We start from the raw sequence: 19,623 nt of genomic DNA, 5'->3' as shown, positions 1-19,623 counted from the left end.
CTCAAGTAATAGTATTAATAGTATTAGGGCGGATGGGGAGTGGGGTGGGATCTGGGAAGTCTTTCCAATGGAAAATCCTAGAAGACACCCCAACAGAGAGAGAGGCAGCTCATTCCTGCCTCTCCTCTTTCATTGACTCCTCAGGTTACGCATACACTACAGTTCGATCTCCTAATCATACTTGTGCAACACGGTGAACGATTAGCTTGTGACCTACATACCTCGGCGAACTAAGGGTAGCCAAAAATTAAATGGAAAAAAAAACTTGGCTGTGCACAAGATCGCCCGTTTAACTGGAAGGCCCACAGCTTAAAAAAAATGAATGCATGTTTTGAAAAATGTTTAAGAAGAACAGTCATGATGCACAAGCCCTTAACCACATATGTCAAAAGCGTTAATCTGATCGTAGATATAGGATCTGTATGATGTACTGTACGCCAGCTGAGTAATTTCTCAGTGCAAAGTATTCCGCAGCCTCCTGCAATGTTGTCTTCAGCGTCACCAGTGGAAACCAGCCAGCTAAATGTGGGCGTATTTTTGTGAAAAAGTCTGGTCAAGTATTTGCTCAATTATATAAGCGACACATGCGCAGTTGCCTCTTTGTGCCCCCTCTATGACGTCTAAACAGCTGCCTTGAAAATAGATGTCAACGGCGCAGCCTATGCATACTAACAAATGCAAGGAGCTCCCTGCTTCGCTACTGTTCCTTCCCTTGTTAGTTGTATTAAGATAAACAGATTTCAGCTGCGTTAATGGGCAGGCTTGTAGGGACTCATAAACCGTTAATGAATCCAAATTTTTTAGCTGATTATTAATCGTGACCCTTATACCCACTACTTTCTTTCATATTGTGGTAGATAATGGGACCAGTTTATCCTGTTATAGTAAATACTAAATAAACTAGTAGTTGGACTTGCTAGTTCGATTAGTTCTCATTCTTACTGCTGAAATTCAGTGGCTTAATTTGTTTCATAGGGACATTTGTTTTTGTAAGCCAAAATATTTCTTATGTGGGTCAAAGTTCATTAATATGGCACAAATTCTGCTCCCAGAGAAGGGACGTATGTAGAGTTGTATCTGGAGAAGAAGAGAAGAGAGGGGTGAGAAGCATGAAGGAATTGTTAGAAGCCTTGTATTAATTGCATGTTAACCTGAGATCCAACTAGCCACCCATCCATCTTCTTACCACTTCTTCCAATTCAGGGTCACAGGGGAGCCAGAGTCTATCTTGCCAAGCAACCAGGACAAGGCAGGGTACACTCTGGATGGGATTCCAGTCCATCACAGGGCAGACATAAAGACATACGCATTCACACCAGGGCCAGTTTTCCCAGAAGCCAGTTAGCCTGCCAGTATGTTTTTGGACTGTGGGAGGAAACTGGAGCACTGGCAACCCATGCCGGTAGCTCTCCAGGTCTACTATTGAACCCAAGGCCCCAGGACTGTGATGCAGCAATGCTGACCACTGCTCCACAGTGCCAGTTTGATCCAACCATCTAACTGCATTTTTTTCAAAATAATGACTTCTATGCATCTGCCCTATTAAATAATAGTTTTTGAACTGTATGAGCCCACCACAAAGATCTGACTCATACTGAGATTTGTGAAATCATTGTAACTTTGAATTTTGCTCCAAAACCTTAGTATGCACCTGCGTTGAAAGCACTAGAGCAGGCAAAGGCAGAAAAAACTGCTTATCTCCAATAAATGCCCTATACTTGCCAGTTTGTGTCTTGTCCCAATGAAATTATCTCCATCAGGCTTTTCCCTGCTACAATACAAGGCCGTAAGACTTTAGGTCTCTGCTACAGGAAAAGGTTGTAGGTTATGGTGATTGACATCTTCACAGTGCTAACAGCGAGAACTATTTTTAACACTGGCATCAGATACTTCTGTTACTGATATAGTTTTCTTTTTTCATAATGCCCTGCTTTTGCATCTGTCAGACCTGTCACCAAATCCGTTATCCTTAGTGCCATTAGGAACATAACGTTTTTAGTCTCTCAAACCACCAAGCGCAAAAAAGATGAGAAAAAAAGCGACTACTCTTTCTCTGAGGCAAAAACTGTGATGGGAAACCAAAGCGTCGTGCTTCAGAGGCCAGAAGTGTTGTCATATACTAGCTCATGCCTTTAGACTGCGAGGAAGGCAAGGAAATGTCCATAAGCACTTCCTGTGGAGGGAGGGTGGTAGGGAGTGAGGGGAATGAAAGAAAAACTTGGGAATGAAATATTGTGAATGACATTTCCATGATTCCACCTACAATGGTCGTCCACCCACAACTGCCAGCTTCATTTGCTCCTGCTTTTCAAAACAAGCTGGCTAATGCCAGCTCTGAAAGGCGCGAGAGTCCTCAGAGCTCATTAAATCCCCCTCTCCGGCGCGCTCCTCTGCCTGCAGTGAGAGAACATGTAGGTTATAAATAGAAGTTATATAACATCCCTTTGTTGATGCCAAGTGCCGGGACAGAAGGAGGGGGGGAAAAAAAAAGCGGCATGACCTTGTTTTTCAGAATAGACCGCCCCCGCCTGCCTGTTGAACATTCTTATTCCACCGAGGGATCATCACTAAAAAGCCTGGCAGGACTTCATTGTACATTTACAGAGAAAAAAAAATAAGCGAATTCTCACCAGAACTGGGGTAGGCCTCCCCCACAGCCCTGTGCACCGCCCTCTTATGAAACAACTTTATGGTGCCGTAGTGCGCAGTAAAGTCATCCCCGCCGAGTCCTGATATGTTAGCCAACCTACGCTTCACACGCTAGGCCAATCGATACACGTTTGAAACGTCCTGCACTTGATCTGAAGGAAGAAGGGAAGAGCACAGGTATTGAAAGCCGTATAATAACCAGCACTCACAGAAAGCTGTCCCATTGCAATTACACACGGCTGCTTTTGCCGAACACAGCATTACACCGCAGTGGTCCTCTGCATCTAATGGCAGCTTGACGAATCCACTTTTCAATAACCTCAAGACATTGATTCTGGCACGATGGTGCAGGTGTGCAGAACAGGAAGCAAACGGCCTTCCTTGAGGCAGCTCTACTGCCTTTAGCAGATACAGGGAGCTATTCCCATCTTTTCCAGCAACCTATCGGGGTGCAAGATGAATTCAAAACACATATGATGCCACTCGTTGAGAGACGAAGTGGAGCAGCTTGAAACCCAGCTGGAAGTGTAGGTTAGTTCCGTTCCTTATAGGGTAGGTCCATAAATCCATAAATAGAAGGGGTTTTCTTCCCTTATACACAGATTCCGTGCCTGTCGCCTGCCTTGGAAAAGTTTACATGAGCCCTTCCAGTTTTAGGTTCAGGGATTTTCCCATTCATCTCTGACAAGCAAATTTAGAACTGCAGTAATAATCTAAAATATTGGGGAAAAAAATCATGCTGTTAATAAAATGGGTCATGGAGTGCTTATTTTACTGGGGTTCTTTTAAAGTAGAGACCCTTGTTTACACAGCGTGTGCTACAGGGTATGTTTGTGAACTATATATTATCAAATGTACTATAAATCTATCAAATATTCATTTTCAAAACATTGCTTTTAGTTTTTGTTTTCTGCAAAACAATTCCTCACTGCAAAATGTCTTTTCCAGCCTTTGCCAGCTCAGGTACGTGTGGGAGGTTTTGCCGCCTTGCTAAGATAACATAAAAGATGGGCATGTACAGTATTGGATAACGCAAAGACTTGCAAGCTGGCCGAGACCCCCCGTGTGTTGCTCATCGTGAAGTGAATGAATGTTTGTTCCATGGACTTTGCAGATAGCCCCTGGCAGAGGCAGCTGACCTTAATCCACAGGCAGAGTGTGAGGTGAATGTTATGTAAGTGGCTCAGGTTTCCAAGGTTTCCAATGGGTGAAGGCATAGGCGAGAGCTGTGATGTGCGCAGGGGATAATTGTAATCTGATTGTTATTATTCCAGCTCAACCTACCACAGAGGCTTCCTCTGGCTGTCTCTCCTCCAGAACTGTCGGCTCAGATTGACAGCACCTAGTGCTTGGACAAATGCGCAAGGTTTGCCCACACCACAGACCTGCAACTAGAGCTTCCCTGCACTATTTCTTTCTTGTGCCAGTTCTAATTTTTTGGATAAAATGTGTATAATGTTATACATTAAATAGAGTGCTTCGGCTAATGTACTGCAAAAGGAACAAATATAGCTTAATTTCTTGCTAAAAAGAGTATTGTATACAGTGTTTCAGCTGATAGACCCATATTCATGCGTGTTAAGAATTTTTTTTTATTGAGGACTCTTAATTTCAAATCTCTTTCTGCTGTCTAGCTATCAATAACATGATTCTGTTCCACCAAGTTTCAACTTCAGTATAATTACTCAGAGTTTCTAGGATGACAAACTCTAAACGTCTGGCACTCTAATCCAAAAATTTGGATATAATCTAAAGCTATAAGGACATACTGTACACAGTCCTTACTTCCACAGTTGAAAGTCTTTCAAGATTTTTTAGTAGGTTTGTGGCAACAAATATTTCAGTACAAGGCACAGTCCACATTTAAAACTTAAAATGTTATTCACTCACATACTGCTAATATCACAGCTTACAGTGCTATAAAGTGGGTCAGATTACCTCTGAAAAATGTTTCTTGAAAATCAGGGGCTCCCCCTCAGTAGCAAAATCGGAGAACCGTGCATGTCTGTGTATATATCCAAGCTTCACTCTGCCAACAGATGTTTTATCTTGGAGGTTATAATGCAAATCAATACAGTATATAAAGTAACTTTGCTTACTTACTCCTTGTAAGTGAGCACAGACAATTTTGTCGTAACTTTAAGACATGATTATTTACTACTCCTTTGTCCTCGGAGGCTGTTAAATGAATTCTTCAGCTATAAGTGGCAGTGAAATCCCTTAAAAACCAAGCTTCAAATAATAGTCAGAATTATATTTGTGTACAAACTTTGAGTTGCAATGCAAGGTTTTATTGGAGGTACATGGTAAGGGTTGGAGTTTTGGTATAGTAGTAAAGGCACGTTGCAGTGTATTAAGGAAATCTGTTACTGAAATAGAAAAGAATTTACATGACTGTGATTATTATGACATTTGTAGCAATAACTTTTGTTTCCAGTCTTTCACTGTCATCAGTCATGATTCCCATAGCATGTATTGTGTGTTCTGTAGTTTATATATACAAAGGAACACCTTTTGCAATGGAAATTATTGGATGTTTTGTGCAGAATTATTAAAGAGGTTGAAAGTTGTTGTTTTTTTTTTTCTTTGCTACACCTTGAGCAGGAAACTGACAGAGCAACAGTAGCTCGTAGTGTCCTGATCATGGGGATCTTGAGGTGAGATTGATATCTCGGTGAAAATTACCTCTTCCTGTCACTTGTTACATACAGATTAGTCCCCTAGTTTTTGAGTCAGCAATTTGGGTATCCGAACCCCTTGCACACCTGAACTGCACTGCATACTAGGTTGTTCTGCGGCATATTGGAGGAGTGGTTGGTCACCAAAAGTGTAGTAAAGTGTGTTGCACAATGCATATGTATGTGGATTTCCCTACTCAAAGAAGTATTGGAAGAAATATAGAAGAAAATGTTTTTTATTGCATGCTGGTGGTGTACTTGTGGTTATCTCACATGTTGCAGATTGTTGTCTATTTCAGTTCAAAGACAAATCTCTTTTTCTGCTGTTTGGATTGCGATTGGAGATATCCAGGTTTAAAATTAATTCAATTTTCTTGTGGTTCCATCTATTGTCCAGGTGTCCAGTGTCAGTTAATGATCTGAGGTACAGTTTGTTAAATTGCAAATGTCTATGATTCAGTGCAATTTTCCAGATGGGACTGGCTTGATCTTGGCTGCATTGTTTACTTCTCTAGCTGGAAAAAGACTGAGAGAAGCTTTCTCCGTAAGAAGGTTGCTTATGTAAAAAGCTTTTAAAAATGGTCTAGATACCAGCTGATATCTCTTTCTCACACATAATTACCGGACTGGCCCTAAACTGCAGGGCAGGATTGTCCTCATTTTTTTTTTCCAACAAGTGTAATTCTGCCAAATTTGCCTTTACAGTAACCCTTCCAATAACTGCTTTGCAGATTACTGAGACCTTACGTAAAACAGGAGTGTCAGATGAAAATGGGGCAGGATTTGTCAGTGTGATTTGAATAAAATTCATTACATTAATGGAGATCATTGATTGTGTTTAACTTAACCTGTGCTTGTCAGGTTTGGAACTTGGCAGAAAAGGAATGAAGTACATTGATTAAATCATAGTGCCATTCATCCTCTTCTCTGTTGAGGCTATTTATTGAAATGGAAGAGAATCAAATGGCTGTTTTCTGAAGGCTCAGTTACCATTTTATAGCAACTACCCTAGGACATTAACAGGAGCTTGTGTAAGAATTTACACTTCTCTTCCACACCACACAGAATTATTCGTGACCAAGATGTCCTTTACACATCTGTTGAAAGTTAAAAATATTTTATTTTAAATGCAGTGTTGCACAATAAGTTAGTCCTGCTTATAATTAAAAATTGTTTTAAAATTTTAAAATTCCTTGGAAATGGAAATGACTTTTTCTGTTTCCAGAAGGGAAAGTCTTTTCTAAAAATTTAGACAATAGTATATTCCTATTGGGTCTGGAGGATGATGTGGTCACTTTACACTTTTTCCCTCAGCTACTGTGAAGATCTGATATGCAGTAGTGGTGTTTGAGGGCTCCTTCCAGCACTGCTGAAGCAAAGTGACTTAGAAATACTGCAGATAATAAGTGACTTGAACAGAGGAAGTTCATACTAACAAGTATTGTTCGTAAAACTCCAAGAGGTGTTTTTTCTCCCCCATCTACATAGCAGTGCTAATTAAGTCCGTCCATACTGTTTATGACAGGTGAAATATGACAGAAGTGAGAATTGAAATGCATATTCTGAAAAAGAAAAGCTTTTAGAGTAAAAGGTTTACCTAAGGTAATTGTATTCAAGGCAGTGTACTCTGAAGTAATCCATGTGGCGGATCTGACTCTTATATATAAATGTATGCATCCACATTTCCTTACATAGGTATTTAACTACTCATTTGAGAAGCCAATCCAATTTCAAATATGTTTCTATAAAACAGTTTTTTATACAGTCAAAAAAGAGAAGCATAATTCTTTTTTTTTTTTGGTCTGCGTCTTTCGTCTGCAGCGTTCCTTCTATTGCCGCCTGACAGAGGACAAGAAGTCCGAGAAGTTCTTCAAGGTGTTTTATGACCGGATGAAGTTAGCCCAGCAGGAGATAAAAGCCACCGTCACGGTCAACACCAGCGACCTCGGCAATAAGAAGAAGGACGATGACGCTTCCGACCGCGATGTGCCAGTCCGCAAGAAAGGTCAGTGGGCACCACAAGCAAAATGAGCCGTTATTGTTGTTGAACTGTGTAGGTTATTGCTGTGGGGTAGAAGTAGCCCTTTCCTGGCCTGTGTTCTTGCATATTGTCCAAGAGCAACAGCAGATCTGCCAGCTTCTTTAGTGTATAGTGATCACATTGTTAAAGTCGTAACAAGAACTGTTGTACCAAACTGATATCGCAGTTTTATTACCCAGACTGGATACCCTTACCACACAGGGAATTGAATTTGAATATTCAAAGAACTTGTTTGAATATTTTTATATTAATATTAATATTTTAACTTTAAAATTAATATTATCAGTGCCACAGCTACCCCCAGACACAGGATGCAAGGCCCAGTTTCTCAACATTACTTCATTGTCACATCACCTCTCCACATTATCTAATAACCTCCTCGGCAAAGAGGCTAGGGTCCCAGGTGCAAGCTTGCTTTGTGTATAGAGTGTTCCGTCGCTGTCAGAGCAGCTCCGAGTCAAAGCTTCTCCCTCTTCTCTCCTCCTTCCCAACTCTTCCACCTCAAAGCCAAAGAGGCCACGGCCCAGATCACCGAGGAGGTACGTGAGCAACTGCTGGAGGCCTCCTCCGCCACCAAAAAAGCCTACAATTCCTACCGCAGGGAGGCCGACTCGGAGGAGCATTTCGTCTCCGGCGACGGCCAGCCCACTTCGGGAGACAAAAACAAGGACGACGGCGAAATGAGCACCGTCATCTCCATCATGCAGCCCATCCTCCGCTTCCTGCAGCTGCTGTGTGAGAACCACAACCGAGACTTGCAGGTCAGTCCTGAGCCTGGGGGATTTCTCAATGTCACAATCAGCCCTCGAGCAACACCGTCTCATTGTGGTGTAGGCGGGCCGTGCTGGCAAGCCGCACGCTGGTGAATTTTCCAAGAGGAGGCATTTATTATAGAAACGAACCTAGGAACAGAATCATGAGTGTTTAATCAGTGAATACACTTTTAGTTTCTGATCTCATCATCCCAGCCTTCTTCACCCTACGCATTGATCCCTTTAATGTTTCCAAATTGATTCAAAGTAATTGATTCATAGACTGTATGAAGAAAAAGGATGAACCAGTTCTCTAAAACTATGGTCAAACTGCTGGAAGGCGCACTTCTTGTTTTGATTTAAAATAGGAGGAGTTCTACTTGAAGCAAAAAGGTCAGTCAGCTACTCCTTCCTGTTGGAAGTGGAGCAGAAGGATGATGTATAATTCAAGCTTTTGTTTTGTGTGAATCTGTGTACAGGAGGAAATGAAAATGTCTGGCCAAGCACTTCTCACTTGGTGCTGAGAAAGGAGGGTTTGTGGGATTTTGTTGAGTACTGTGAAGGAGGAGACCATGTTTTTGTGAGAATGACCTGGGAAAGGGCATGAGAGACACATCCAGTCCCACCCAGTAGCTAACTGGAGTTTCCTTATTAATTATCTGCACATTTTAAGACCAGGTTTTTTTTAAGAAGATGTTTTCGATGTCACAAGTTACCGTACAGGGTGGAAATGAATCTGCATAATGTTTAAAATAGACTTTTGTATTCAATTCAATGTGCCCCTCTTGAATTAAAAAAAATGCAGCAGAACACAGTTTCTATTCATTCGAGGGAAGTTCCACATTAGCAAATAGCCTTGAGTTGTCTCTTAGCCCTGAATGCTGTCAGGCATTGAATGTTTGCTTTGGATTAGAGATTGTGTGAGCAAGGATATTCTCTGTGGACAGTGCGCACTGTTCTCAGGTCAGCCTCTGTGAGACACTTTAATTGTTGCTGTAATGTCTGATCCCATTGAGGTGTTTAAAATGACATACATCTTGCCGTTAACTGAACACTTCAAGATTATTGCAAATGTACAGGGAGGTAAGGTTATTTGGCCTCCATGTTGGTGTAGTGCCATTAGTTTTCCATTAAATGTTTTGTAGCCGTGTCACTGGGAGAAAGACGACCAACAACACTTAAAGTGTAAGAAAGCATTTATTTTTTCCCCCCACTGTTGTCAAAAACACCTGCTGTATATTTTAAAAGGATTTTTTCTTTTTATCCTGACAAGATACACAGATGTGCTTATGGACTGGCTATGTTGGGGATTTTGCCACTGTTGGTGAAACAGATGACCTTCACAAAGCATGAGATGAGATGATGAGGCGATCTACTGACAGTGCTCATATTGTTCAAAAGACCTAAATGCTGAAACACCATGTTCTGCCCTTTTTTTTCCCCTCAGAACTTTCTTCGTTGTCAGAATAACAAAACAAACTATAATCTGGTATGCGAGACCCTGCAGTTCCTGGACTGTATCTGTGGCAGCACCACAGGGGGGCTGGGGCTCCTGGGCCTCTATATCAATGAGAAGAATGTGGCCCTTATCAATCAGACTGTGGAGAGCCTCACTGAGTACTGCCAGGGCCCCTGCCATGAGAACCAGGTACGTTGCTTTCTAGGAGCCAGAGCCCATATCACCCTGCAACTCACAACTGGCAGCCCACTGAAGCTCAGCAGGTGTGAGTCTGGTCAGTACCTGGATGGGAGACCTTGTGGGAAAAACGGAAGTTGCTGCTGGAAGTGGTGTTAGTGGGCTCAGTAGGGTTGTCTATGTGGGTCCTATTGCCCCAGTATAGTAACAGTGATGCTATACTGTAAAAAGGTGCCATCCTTCAGATGAGACGTAAAACCGAGGTCCTGACTCTCTGTGGTCAGGGCGTTTCTCAAAAAGAGTAGGGGTGTTACACTGGTGTCCTGGCTAAATTTCCCATTGGCCTTTACCAATCACGGCCTCCTAATAATCCCCAGCAATGAACTGGCTTCATCATTCTGTGCTCCTCCCTACTGATAGTTGGGTAGGGCGAGCATATTGTCACATCTTCCGGGTGGGTGCTCCATGTTGGTGGTGGTTGAGGAGAGTTCCCTTTAACTGTAAAGCATTTTGGGTGGAGTGTCCAGAAAAGCACTCTGTAAATGTAGGAGTTATTATTAATAAGAGAAAACCCCACACCCTGACAATGCTGAGGCCCAGCTGAACACTGAATCTCACGTCTGGTTGCTGGTGACAACATTGGTTTACATTAACCCTAGGAAAAAAAAGCTTTCTAATTTTTAGATATTCTCCTGCCCTTGATATTATGTCCGAATTTGTTGGAAGTGTGCCCTTTTTATTTGTAAAACCTGTAGACATCTGTCTTGAACGAAAAACCTGTCATGTTTTCAATCTCTAGGTAAAGGGGGTTTGAGACATCATAAAGATCATCTTAGCCAGCAGTAGTTAAATGGATTATTTATTACAAATGGTAAATTCAGTTTTTAAGTAGTCAAAATAAAAAAAAACACTTTTCTCAGTTAAGTTAAAAGTGTACTAATTTGCATCGTATTTCGGATTAATTACTAACAACTAGAAGGCATTGTGTATTGTTTTGCTGCAAATATTTTGATTTGCATTCACACCTTGATATGCATTTTCTGATATGTCTAGGATATTCAAAGTTTCTCACTTAAAAGGATTTGTGTTCTCCTGTTGAGATGATTCAATATACTTAGGTAATAAAAACAATGACAGTTGAATTGTTTCTGGCAACAATACTATAAAAATCCTCTATTTTGTCAATACTACTCATTTTTTCTTTCTTTCCTCTTGGGCTGTTGTGGGACTTGGGTCTGTTAATACAGTTCCTTCTTTGATTTTTTTTTTGTTTTATCGCTAATATTCTTCACCCTTTTCAAACTGTAGTTTGCATATTTGCTGGAGCTATTATGCTCTAATGTTTTCTTTCAGAACTGCATTGCTACACATGAGTCGAATGGAATTGACATTATCATTGCCCTGATTCTCAATGACATCAATCCCCTGGGTAAGAAGAGAATGGATTTAGTGCTGGAACTTAAGGTGAGTTGGCTACAGAATAGCTGCTTCTGCATTCTGTCAGTTGTATCAGTGCTGGGGTCGTTCCTTGGTTGGTCTTGAGCCTGGTCGTGCTCAAACAGTCATAGAAAAAGTTTTGATTTTCAAGTCCTATTTTAATCGCTAGTGTCCAAATTATTCACATGTTCTTCTTACATTTAGACACCTAAAAATGTATCTTTTTTTAAAAAACTTTTTTTGTTTTTAATAGACAATTATTTCAGTTACAACCACATGATTTGGAATAGCCAGTCAGTCTTGTTTTTATCAGGTCAGCTCAGAACTGGGAGTCCTGTGACCAGACACAGGAGCAACTGAGGAAGTGTACCTCTGACCCACCTATTAAAACATCATAGATAGCACAGCCCTTTGGCAAAGCTGATTGGTGGGAAGGCACATCCTTCACTGACAGCATTGCATGTCTGCAAGTGATCAGGAGGCCAGAGGGGTCACTAAGAGAGCCAAGAGAATCCAGGCCAGCTTACACCCTTCCCTCAACAGAGCTCAGCTGATCACACACCGCTGCATGAGAATTCCTGGGCAAGTCCCAGGCTCAGTCTCGTGATCTCCAAGCTCAGCTTGTGGTTGAACCACTCAGGAGGCCAGAACACAAAAATAAGAAGCATGTTGTTTTTTTTCTCTCTGTTTCTTAAATGATTAGGGTCATTCTGGTATATTCCGTGGTCCCAGTTTAACAGAAATCTGAAATTATAACCCCTCTGTCTGAGTGTTCGACTTCTGGTTTTTGTCTTTGTGCTAAAAAACATTAGACATTAAAAAAGTAGGGAAGAAACAGAGGATGCAGAAGTCAATGCTGCTTGCTTTACATCTGACAATCTTTCTCCACCAGAACAATGCTTCGAAGCTGCTGTTGGCAATCATGGAAAGCCGCCATGACAGCGAAAATGCTGAGAGAATACTTTACAACATGAGGCCGAAGGAGCTGGTAAAAATTTGACACTTTTGTCTCATCTTTATTTGGTTTCCTTTGTTATCAAAACTCTAATGCGAGCCATTAGAGATTGGTGTCAGAACTTGGAGTACAGCATAGAACAAGAAGATTTTTGGGAGGCTTTGTTTTTGAGGCGGAAGGGAAAAAAATAGGACACGCTTTGCATTCGCTTCAGAATTGGACCGCTTGGTGTGAAAAACGACTGCTGATTTCCATTCATGTAACAGTCGGCCCCAATCTGCTCAAAATGAATTGCTCCATTTGCGTGGATAGGATTTCCTGAACGTGGGTGTGCCACTTAACACCTTTCAGTGTGCTTCCCAGTTGCTACCACCCACAGTCCCCCTGCCTTTTACTTTTGAAGCATCACTTGTGAGGGGATTAAATCATCAGAAAATACTGATGGAGCTGATGTAGTCTTTTTTTGTTTCCTGTGATTAGTTTTTCATCCAAGTTTGTTTTTTCTTCTGCTGGTACGGTTTTAGGAATTAGTTATGGACCTCGTTTTCTGGCTTGTAAAACAGCAGAAAATGAAATCCTGGCAATAAATTGAGAATTGGGAACACCAGTGAGACCTTTTAAAGGACTAGTTGGTGATTTATTGTAACTTAGACGGATAATTCAAAATGATAACAAAATGCACTTTCCCGCTATAACAAATTTTGTGGAATGTGGAGAAAAAAACCCAGAAAAAATGTGAGTAATCTCCCCTTACACCCCCATCCCTGCTGGTGAACTATTGAGAGTGTTGTAGGTATTCAATTCAATGTGCCCCTCCTTGCTCTTTGCTTTTCCTTCACAGGTGGAGGTGATCAAAAAGGCCTATCTGCAGGGAGAGTTGGATTTTGAGGAGACCGATGAGGAGGGAGAAAATGGGGAAGATCACGCAGCCTCCCCCCGCAACGTGGGTCACAACATCTACATTCTGGCACATCAGGTATAGAACATAGAACTCCAAGGTGGAACCTTTAAACTACATATAAATCTGTGAGAAATCGCACTTTTAAAGCCACTGAAAGCTAAGAATAGATTGTTTTTACAGTACCCTCTGTTAAAGTACATTCTCTTCTCTGCAGAGAGAAAAGATATTTCTTACCTCTAGGATGAACGTGGTATTAAGGAAACATAGTGACAGAAAATGGGATATTTGACACTCCAAGGACAAGAATATGACCTTAACAATGGCTCGAGGGTGCAATTTTCAGCTAAAAAGCAGTACAGTATGTTGTTATGCATTGGAAAGCACCACCCTTGTACAGTAATTCTACAGTGTTAGCTATCTGCACAATGGAAACTTCCTCTGTCACCAGAGTTGGACACCTCTGATTAGAGTCATTGCAGGCAGCAGTCAGGCTGAACATCCCGTTTTGCTTCAGAGGGTGGGGGAAGTTTTATTTAGCAAGACACACAGTAGATGCATGTGTGCCCATTGAGACAGTCATAGATTTCTATATCGAGTTAGACCGTTTCTGATGTTGTTCTGGAGGTGTGCTTAAATCCTGAACACTAAAGAAGCTGTTGCCATTTTGGTACAGTATATGCCTAAACATTTATTTTGGGGAAAATAGTAAAGTTCAGTTAGGCAATTGCAAAAGCACTTTAGGTGAAGATGAAGCTTCAGTGAAAATAGCCATTCTGCATAATAATTTTATTTTAGTTCTGCTTTAATTCTCCCATTTCACAAGTTCCATTTGATGGCCACAGCATTCAACGTCTTGCAGCTTATTTTTCTTTTTTAGTGGCAGTGGTGCATAAAGATGCTCTACGTGGGATAAATTGTGATAGTGAAACTTAGTTTAAGGGCAGCATGGGGTTTCTGTGCTTGAAATCGTGGTTTGAAGCTGTCTGGGAAATACTGCCTGCAGCTCTATGTGACATGGGCGCACTGCTTGTGTTCTCTCCTCTGTTTCAAGCAAAAAAGTTTTTCCCTTAGGGGATGTTCTTATCTGACTGGCTTTTTAAGATTTTCCGACAAACAACAAAAGATCTCTCAACCTGTAAGTTAGCCAAAAAAAATTGCAATTATGTTTGCAAGTGACCGGGAACTATCCTCCTTACTGTGTGAGAATCATTTAATATTTGTGTCAAACATTTTTAGGCTTGAGTAACTCCACACAGTGTAGACCTCATTTTTGTTTTTGTTATTAATGTGTGTTCTTTGGGGGGAAACACTGCCTCACCTGCAAATTTTTATATAAATGAAAAAGTGATGCTTTATGATAGCACCGAGGTAACCATGAGCCAAAACGTCTTCCAGACAAGCCTTGCTGCTGTGAAGCATTTCATCCTCGAAAGGCAGTTTTAGAAAGCTTGAAGGGGCAAATGGCATAACCTTTAGAAATGTCATCATCTGTGTGGGGGATTGTCAGAGCTGTAATGTCTGCTAACGCAGTTTGTGGTTTCAACCTTAGCTGGCTCGCCACAACAAGGAGCTCCAGCACATGCTGAAGCCTGGAGGCCAGAATGGAGAAGGAGATGAGGCGCTGGAGTTTTACGCCAAGCACACTGCTCAGATCGAGGTCAGTGAGCATAGACAGTGGAAAGGGAAACTGCCCTTAGAGCTCCAGTTTTCTACGATTAATATAAAGGCGTTCTTGTACTCTCCTGCTATAAGACGTCCTTTGAGCATTTCATACTTTGATCCCTTGTTTATTTTCAGTACCAGGTGCTTTTCAGCATAACCTATTTTACAATAAATCACATGGGATTGCTGGCTTGCGAGCTGACATTTTAATCTTTTTCTCAAAGTGGTATCTGATATTTTCGTTTTGTTTCTTTTAAATCTGCTTTTGATATTGTCCTGTTTATCATGTTTGTTTGTTTTTTAAATGTATCTTTAAAAAAATAAAGCCAAATGAAAGATTAGCTCCAGGTTATGTATGCTTTGCATTGTTAATGGATCTTACTGTCTTAAACTAGCATCTATAGCAGGACCATGTTACACAAAGTCAAAACAACATAATTCCCAATGTTTCAATGACAAATGAATTTATCAAGAAATACCATATATATAAAGGGAGACTATGAAATTCTAGTTACACAGCATTCTTTTCCAAGCATCTAGACAAAGAGAATGTATGCTGGATGTTCACTTTGTGAACTGCCTATGTTGTTCTTCACAGCGGTGACTTCACCTCTGACTGAAAGCTATTAAGAGTAATTCCCCTGCATCATTTTCCAATTCAGAGTTCTGTTGAGTGTAGAGACCGGAGGAGACGGAGTGGGAAAGCTCATGAGGAGCTTTTCAATTTTAAAGTGCCAATTTTTTCATATACGCGGCAATTAAAAATAACCACTACATATTAAAAATGTATTGCTTCTAAAGATGTGCTGCATTTAGAACATATAGAATAATGTTTAAATTATTCACATCCCTCCAATGAGCATTTTATAATGTCACTAAGCATTTTTTTGTGCTGTTTGTTATATTCTATTTTACCATTCTTTTTTAAGTCAGATGAAGTCCTGTCTACTGAAAAATAACTTTTGAGAACTCTGGAGGCCTCAGCTTATCATACTTATTAGGGGTATCGTGGGAAACCAAAGTTTATCATGTTAAGCAGATGTCTTGATGTAAATGTTTTTTTTAATTTAGAAAGTTGTGGCTGACATTCGTAGTCCTGAACAGTTATACACTGTAGATGTTACCCTCTTAAAATGTCAAAGAAAGTTTGACTCTGAAGGGTTAAGAATAATATGTGATCAGTATGATTGACTTGTTATTCCCTTTATAGTTACACTTGTATATAAGTTTAAAAATCTGTCTCTTATTTAGCTTTAGAGCACAGTCATTTGGTGTAATTTTATAGCACATAGCAATGTGATTAGCTGGGAATGCACATGATACTTTAATTCTTCTAGATAAAGCACTGACTTTTTACTTTAAATAAGTCTGCATTCAAATGCAGGGCAGATTGCAAAATATATGCATAAGAGTGCCCTTGAAAATCCCATAAATCCTGATCTGATCCCAGACATGTCAAGAATTAAGAGACTAGAGCAGATGTGGACCTTGATCTGACATTATTCAATGCTGAATCGAATGGGAAGTGGGGAGGCGTCTGCGGCAGTGGTTCCCAAGGGGAGGTGTGGGAAACCCCAGACCTCCTCAGCCATTTTCTCTGTCCAGTTCTAGGAAAGCCTTAGAACGCATAATCCAATGATCTACGCAGACACACAGACTCAATTTTTCTCACTTTTTAAATGTGGCTTGCATTAACTGTGAATCTGCCTGGCTTTTTGTATTGTTGATGAAATTGCATTGATATTTTAAATATAGGGGGTCCCATGTGAAGACACTGGTCCTAAAAAGTGGTACCTCCAGGCCTGAAGAGTCAGGGAACCCCCTACCCGAAAGGATGACTGACTGTTGTGGGCTTTGTTTGTTCAGATTGTGCGGCAGGATCGCACCATGGAGCAGATCGTATTCCCCGTCCCCAACATCTGTGAGTTTCTCACCAACGAATCAAAGCTGAGGGTTTACTACACCACCGAGCGGGATGAGCAGGGCAGCAAGATCAACGACTTCTTCCTGAGATCGGAAGACCTCTTTAACGAGATGAACTGGCAGAAGAAGCTGCGAGGTACACAAGAGGCTGTTGGTAACACAAACACGGTTCCCTGTGCGTCTTCTAAGTAACTCTCCTTGTAGCTGTTTATGCGAGCTCACCCACCTCGGCCTTCTGATCCTGCTGCGTACAGTGTCAAGTACCCCCCACCCCCTCCCTTCGAAAACAAATAACCACATTGAATGTAAGAGCCAGGGGGTGAGGACGAATAAACGCACGTTAGAACCTTAAGTTTTAATTACATGTGATTGTGAGTTGACTTTAAATTTCCATCTCCGAGGAACAGCAACGTTGGCCAGTAGTGATGCGCGGGTTGACTCACACCTGCGGTTTACCCGCAGGTCGGGCGGGCTCGGGTTAGAAAAACAAAAGATTTTAGATCAGGTCGGGCAGGTGCGGGTTCGTGTCTCACAACCGCGGGCGGGTACGGGTCCCAAAAAGTCACTATTGTTTGGTGTAACTTCTAATGGAGCAGGTTCGGACCGGGTTCGGGTCCGTACCTTCTATCATTTTAAATCGGGTCTGGTGGGTGCGGGTCAAAAACAAGCCGACCTGCGCATCGCTATTGGCCAGGAATCCCATTCAGAAATTGCCCTGATGTAACATGGTGAAAACAACCGCTCTTTCAAAAGATCTGCCATTTTCATCAAAGAGATGCACAGGCAACCCATTTCAACCTCATCAATGTAGTGTTGCTTGGTCAAGGTATCACACCATTGCCCATACCTGCTTTGAGAGATGCAGAACTTGAATAAAAGCCCCAGTTTTGGCTTTAAAGTGGTGGAGTTTCTGCTACAAAGCCTTATATACTCTTTTGTTATACTCTTTTGTTACATATTTTTTCCTTCTTTATTCAGAAACACAATTGTGTGGTGATCTCTCCTAAAGTAGCCATTTATTTTCTGTTAGCAGCTAATCTTCACAGCTCTGTATTTGGCATTACAAAAAAAGTAATCTCAAAGCCTTATGTAATAGAGAAGTATGGGGGAACACTGCCCTTAAACTGATGTGATACAAGTAAAAAATCTCTTTGAGATCTCAGCAGGTGAAAAGCAGTGTTGCTAAATGTTTTCATTACAGTGTAGGCAGATGTCACTCAAAGTGTTGGCATTCTGTGAGAGACGCATCTCGGTTGGTGAAGGGAAGAAGGCTTGAAATGACTGGGGTGCCGACTTAGAGGCTCTGCAAAGTGCAGTTGCTCCATTTCCTCTTGGTGTCTGACAGTGCAAGCCGTCTGCAGGAGCAGAGCTTTGCCACTCGGGGATCTATGCCAAGTGCAGTGAGAGCTCTCTCTGTTTTGTTTTTTTTTGCCGATTTGCTTGCTTTTCACATCTCGGCTCACAACTCGGATCCCAACCCCGTGACCTCACACGGGGATAAATATCCACCCCGTTTTGCCTCACAGTCCTGTCAAGGAGGTTCGAAATTGATTGGAGTTAGAGGCACATCCCTCACCGACAGCACTGTATGCTTGGAAGCGCCCGGGAGTTGACTGAGGTGGCTGACCTAACCCAGCCTAGACCGTCAGTGCCTATCGGCCATCTGTGCCCCGCTGCTTGGGGAATCCCACTCGCAGTCGGAGTGCAGCATGACGGGGGCTTGAACCTGGTCTCAACCTGCGCTTGTGCGAGTGCCTTGACTGGTCGAACTACTTGCGAAACCCCAAGGGGCCCTTCTTACGTTCGGCCCAAGTGAGCTAAAAGGCCCATGGTGCCTGATAAACCCCAGAGCTGCGGGCGTTCTTTCACAAAGCAAAACCCGAAATCTCCCAGACGTTCCACGCTACCCCATACTCACTTTCATGCTTTGTGCTCAACTACACCTACTGCTTGTTCTAGCGTCCCACTGGTAACTGAGCCTGAGCAATACCAAGAGTGGCGAAATGTACTAACTGTTGTTTTAAATTTTTTTTGAAGGGAGCCTGTCAGTGGCACTGGATTTTTATGTCATTTGAGTTTGGCGCAAACGCAAAAAGAACTTTGGGTGGTTAATATTGTCCAACCTCACAATGTGTCTGACATTGACATGTATAGTAGTATTTATTTTGTAAAGTTTCAAATGATGTTTTATAACATTTGTTATTGCCTGTTCATTTGTTTTTCCATCACTAAGTATTCCTAAGAATTCATTACCTGGTAAATGCTTTTGAGCCATCCTAAACTATTGTATGGTTTGGCATACTTTTTTCTGAATGGGATTGTCTAAGGCAGTTGTTCTGCCAGGGGAATTACACTATGTGCTGCTGAGGTCTGTGTGCCAGACACATGATTACAGTTATCTATATGAATCAGAATTGAGAAGTGCAGTTGCAGTCTCTCTGTGCTATGTAAAGACTTGAGAGTGTTGCCTGTGTTTAGAAGAAGAAAAAACCCCTCACTTATTTCCTCTTTTCCTTTAAAACCAAACCAAAGTGTGCTTTCAAAATAGCATCCGTTAAACCGAATACTTTACCAGCTAACAGAAATCTAAAATCTCTAATTGCAGTTTATAGCTCAAGGAAACAAATCCAGTTTAACACTTCACCTAAAAATTAATGCTGCCTTAAAGAGTCTTATTTTGCTGTAATTGTTTTAAATTGGAGACTTATGGGTGGAGTACAGCTGCAAAGTTAACAGAGCAGAGTTGTGTAAATTAGGTTTGGAGGCCTTGAAAGCTTCTCTCTTCAAGTGTAAGATGCACACAGCCCAATTAGTATTTAATCTAAGAAATTGAAGATGTTTGTTTGCAGACTGTTGGTCACGTTTGGGTTCCTTGAGGCCCATTTTACCACCTGAGTCTTTGCGAGGACCAAGAACCAGGAGGAAAGGGAGAAATTATTTCCTCCTTTTTCCCCCCTCTTAAACAGAATCCGTTTCTTGTTCTACGGAG

The 19,623-nt window shown here is 41.6% G+C and overlaps 1 protein-coding gene across 1 annotated transcript in view; it reads left to right on the top strand.

Annotated features, from left to right (window-relative positions):
* itpr1b (inositol 1,4,5-trisphosphate receptor, type 1b) overlaps positions 1 to 19,623 on the top strand; it is a 138,279-nt gene that overhangs the window by 91,565 nt on the left and 27,091 nt on the right. Inside the window, exons 44-51 of the mRNA XM_088916338.1 lie at positions 7,149 to 7,332; positions 7,876 to 8,129; positions 9,568 to 9,768; positions 11,110 to 11,220; positions 12,086 to 12,181; positions 12,990 to 13,124; positions 14,599 to 14,706; positions 16,578 to 16,770. Coding sequence (XP_088772464.1) covers positions 7,149 to 7,332; positions 7,876 to 8,129; positions 9,568 to 9,768; positions 11,110 to 11,220; positions 12,086 to 12,181; positions 12,990 to 13,124; positions 14,599 to 14,706; positions 16,578 to 16,770 — 1,282 coding nt within the window. The remainder of the gene's footprint in view (positions 1 to 7,148; positions 7,333 to 7,875; positions 8,130 to 9,567; positions 9,769 to 11,109; positions 11,221 to 12,085; positions 12,182 to 12,989; positions 13,125 to 14,598; positions 14,707 to 16,577; positions 16,771 to 19,623) is intronic.

The sequence above is a fragment of the Atractosteus spatula genome, chromosome 5 (assembly GCF_055471065.1).
Source record: "Atractosteus spatula isolate fAtrSpa1 chromosome 5, fAtrSpa1.hap1, whole genome shotgun sequence".
In the NCBI taxonomy this organism is placed as follows: Eukaryota; Metazoa; Chordata; class Actinopteri; order Semionotiformes; family Lepisosteidae; genus Atractosteus; species Atractosteus spatula.
This window is presented reverse-complemented; position numbering and strand designations above follow the sequence as displayed.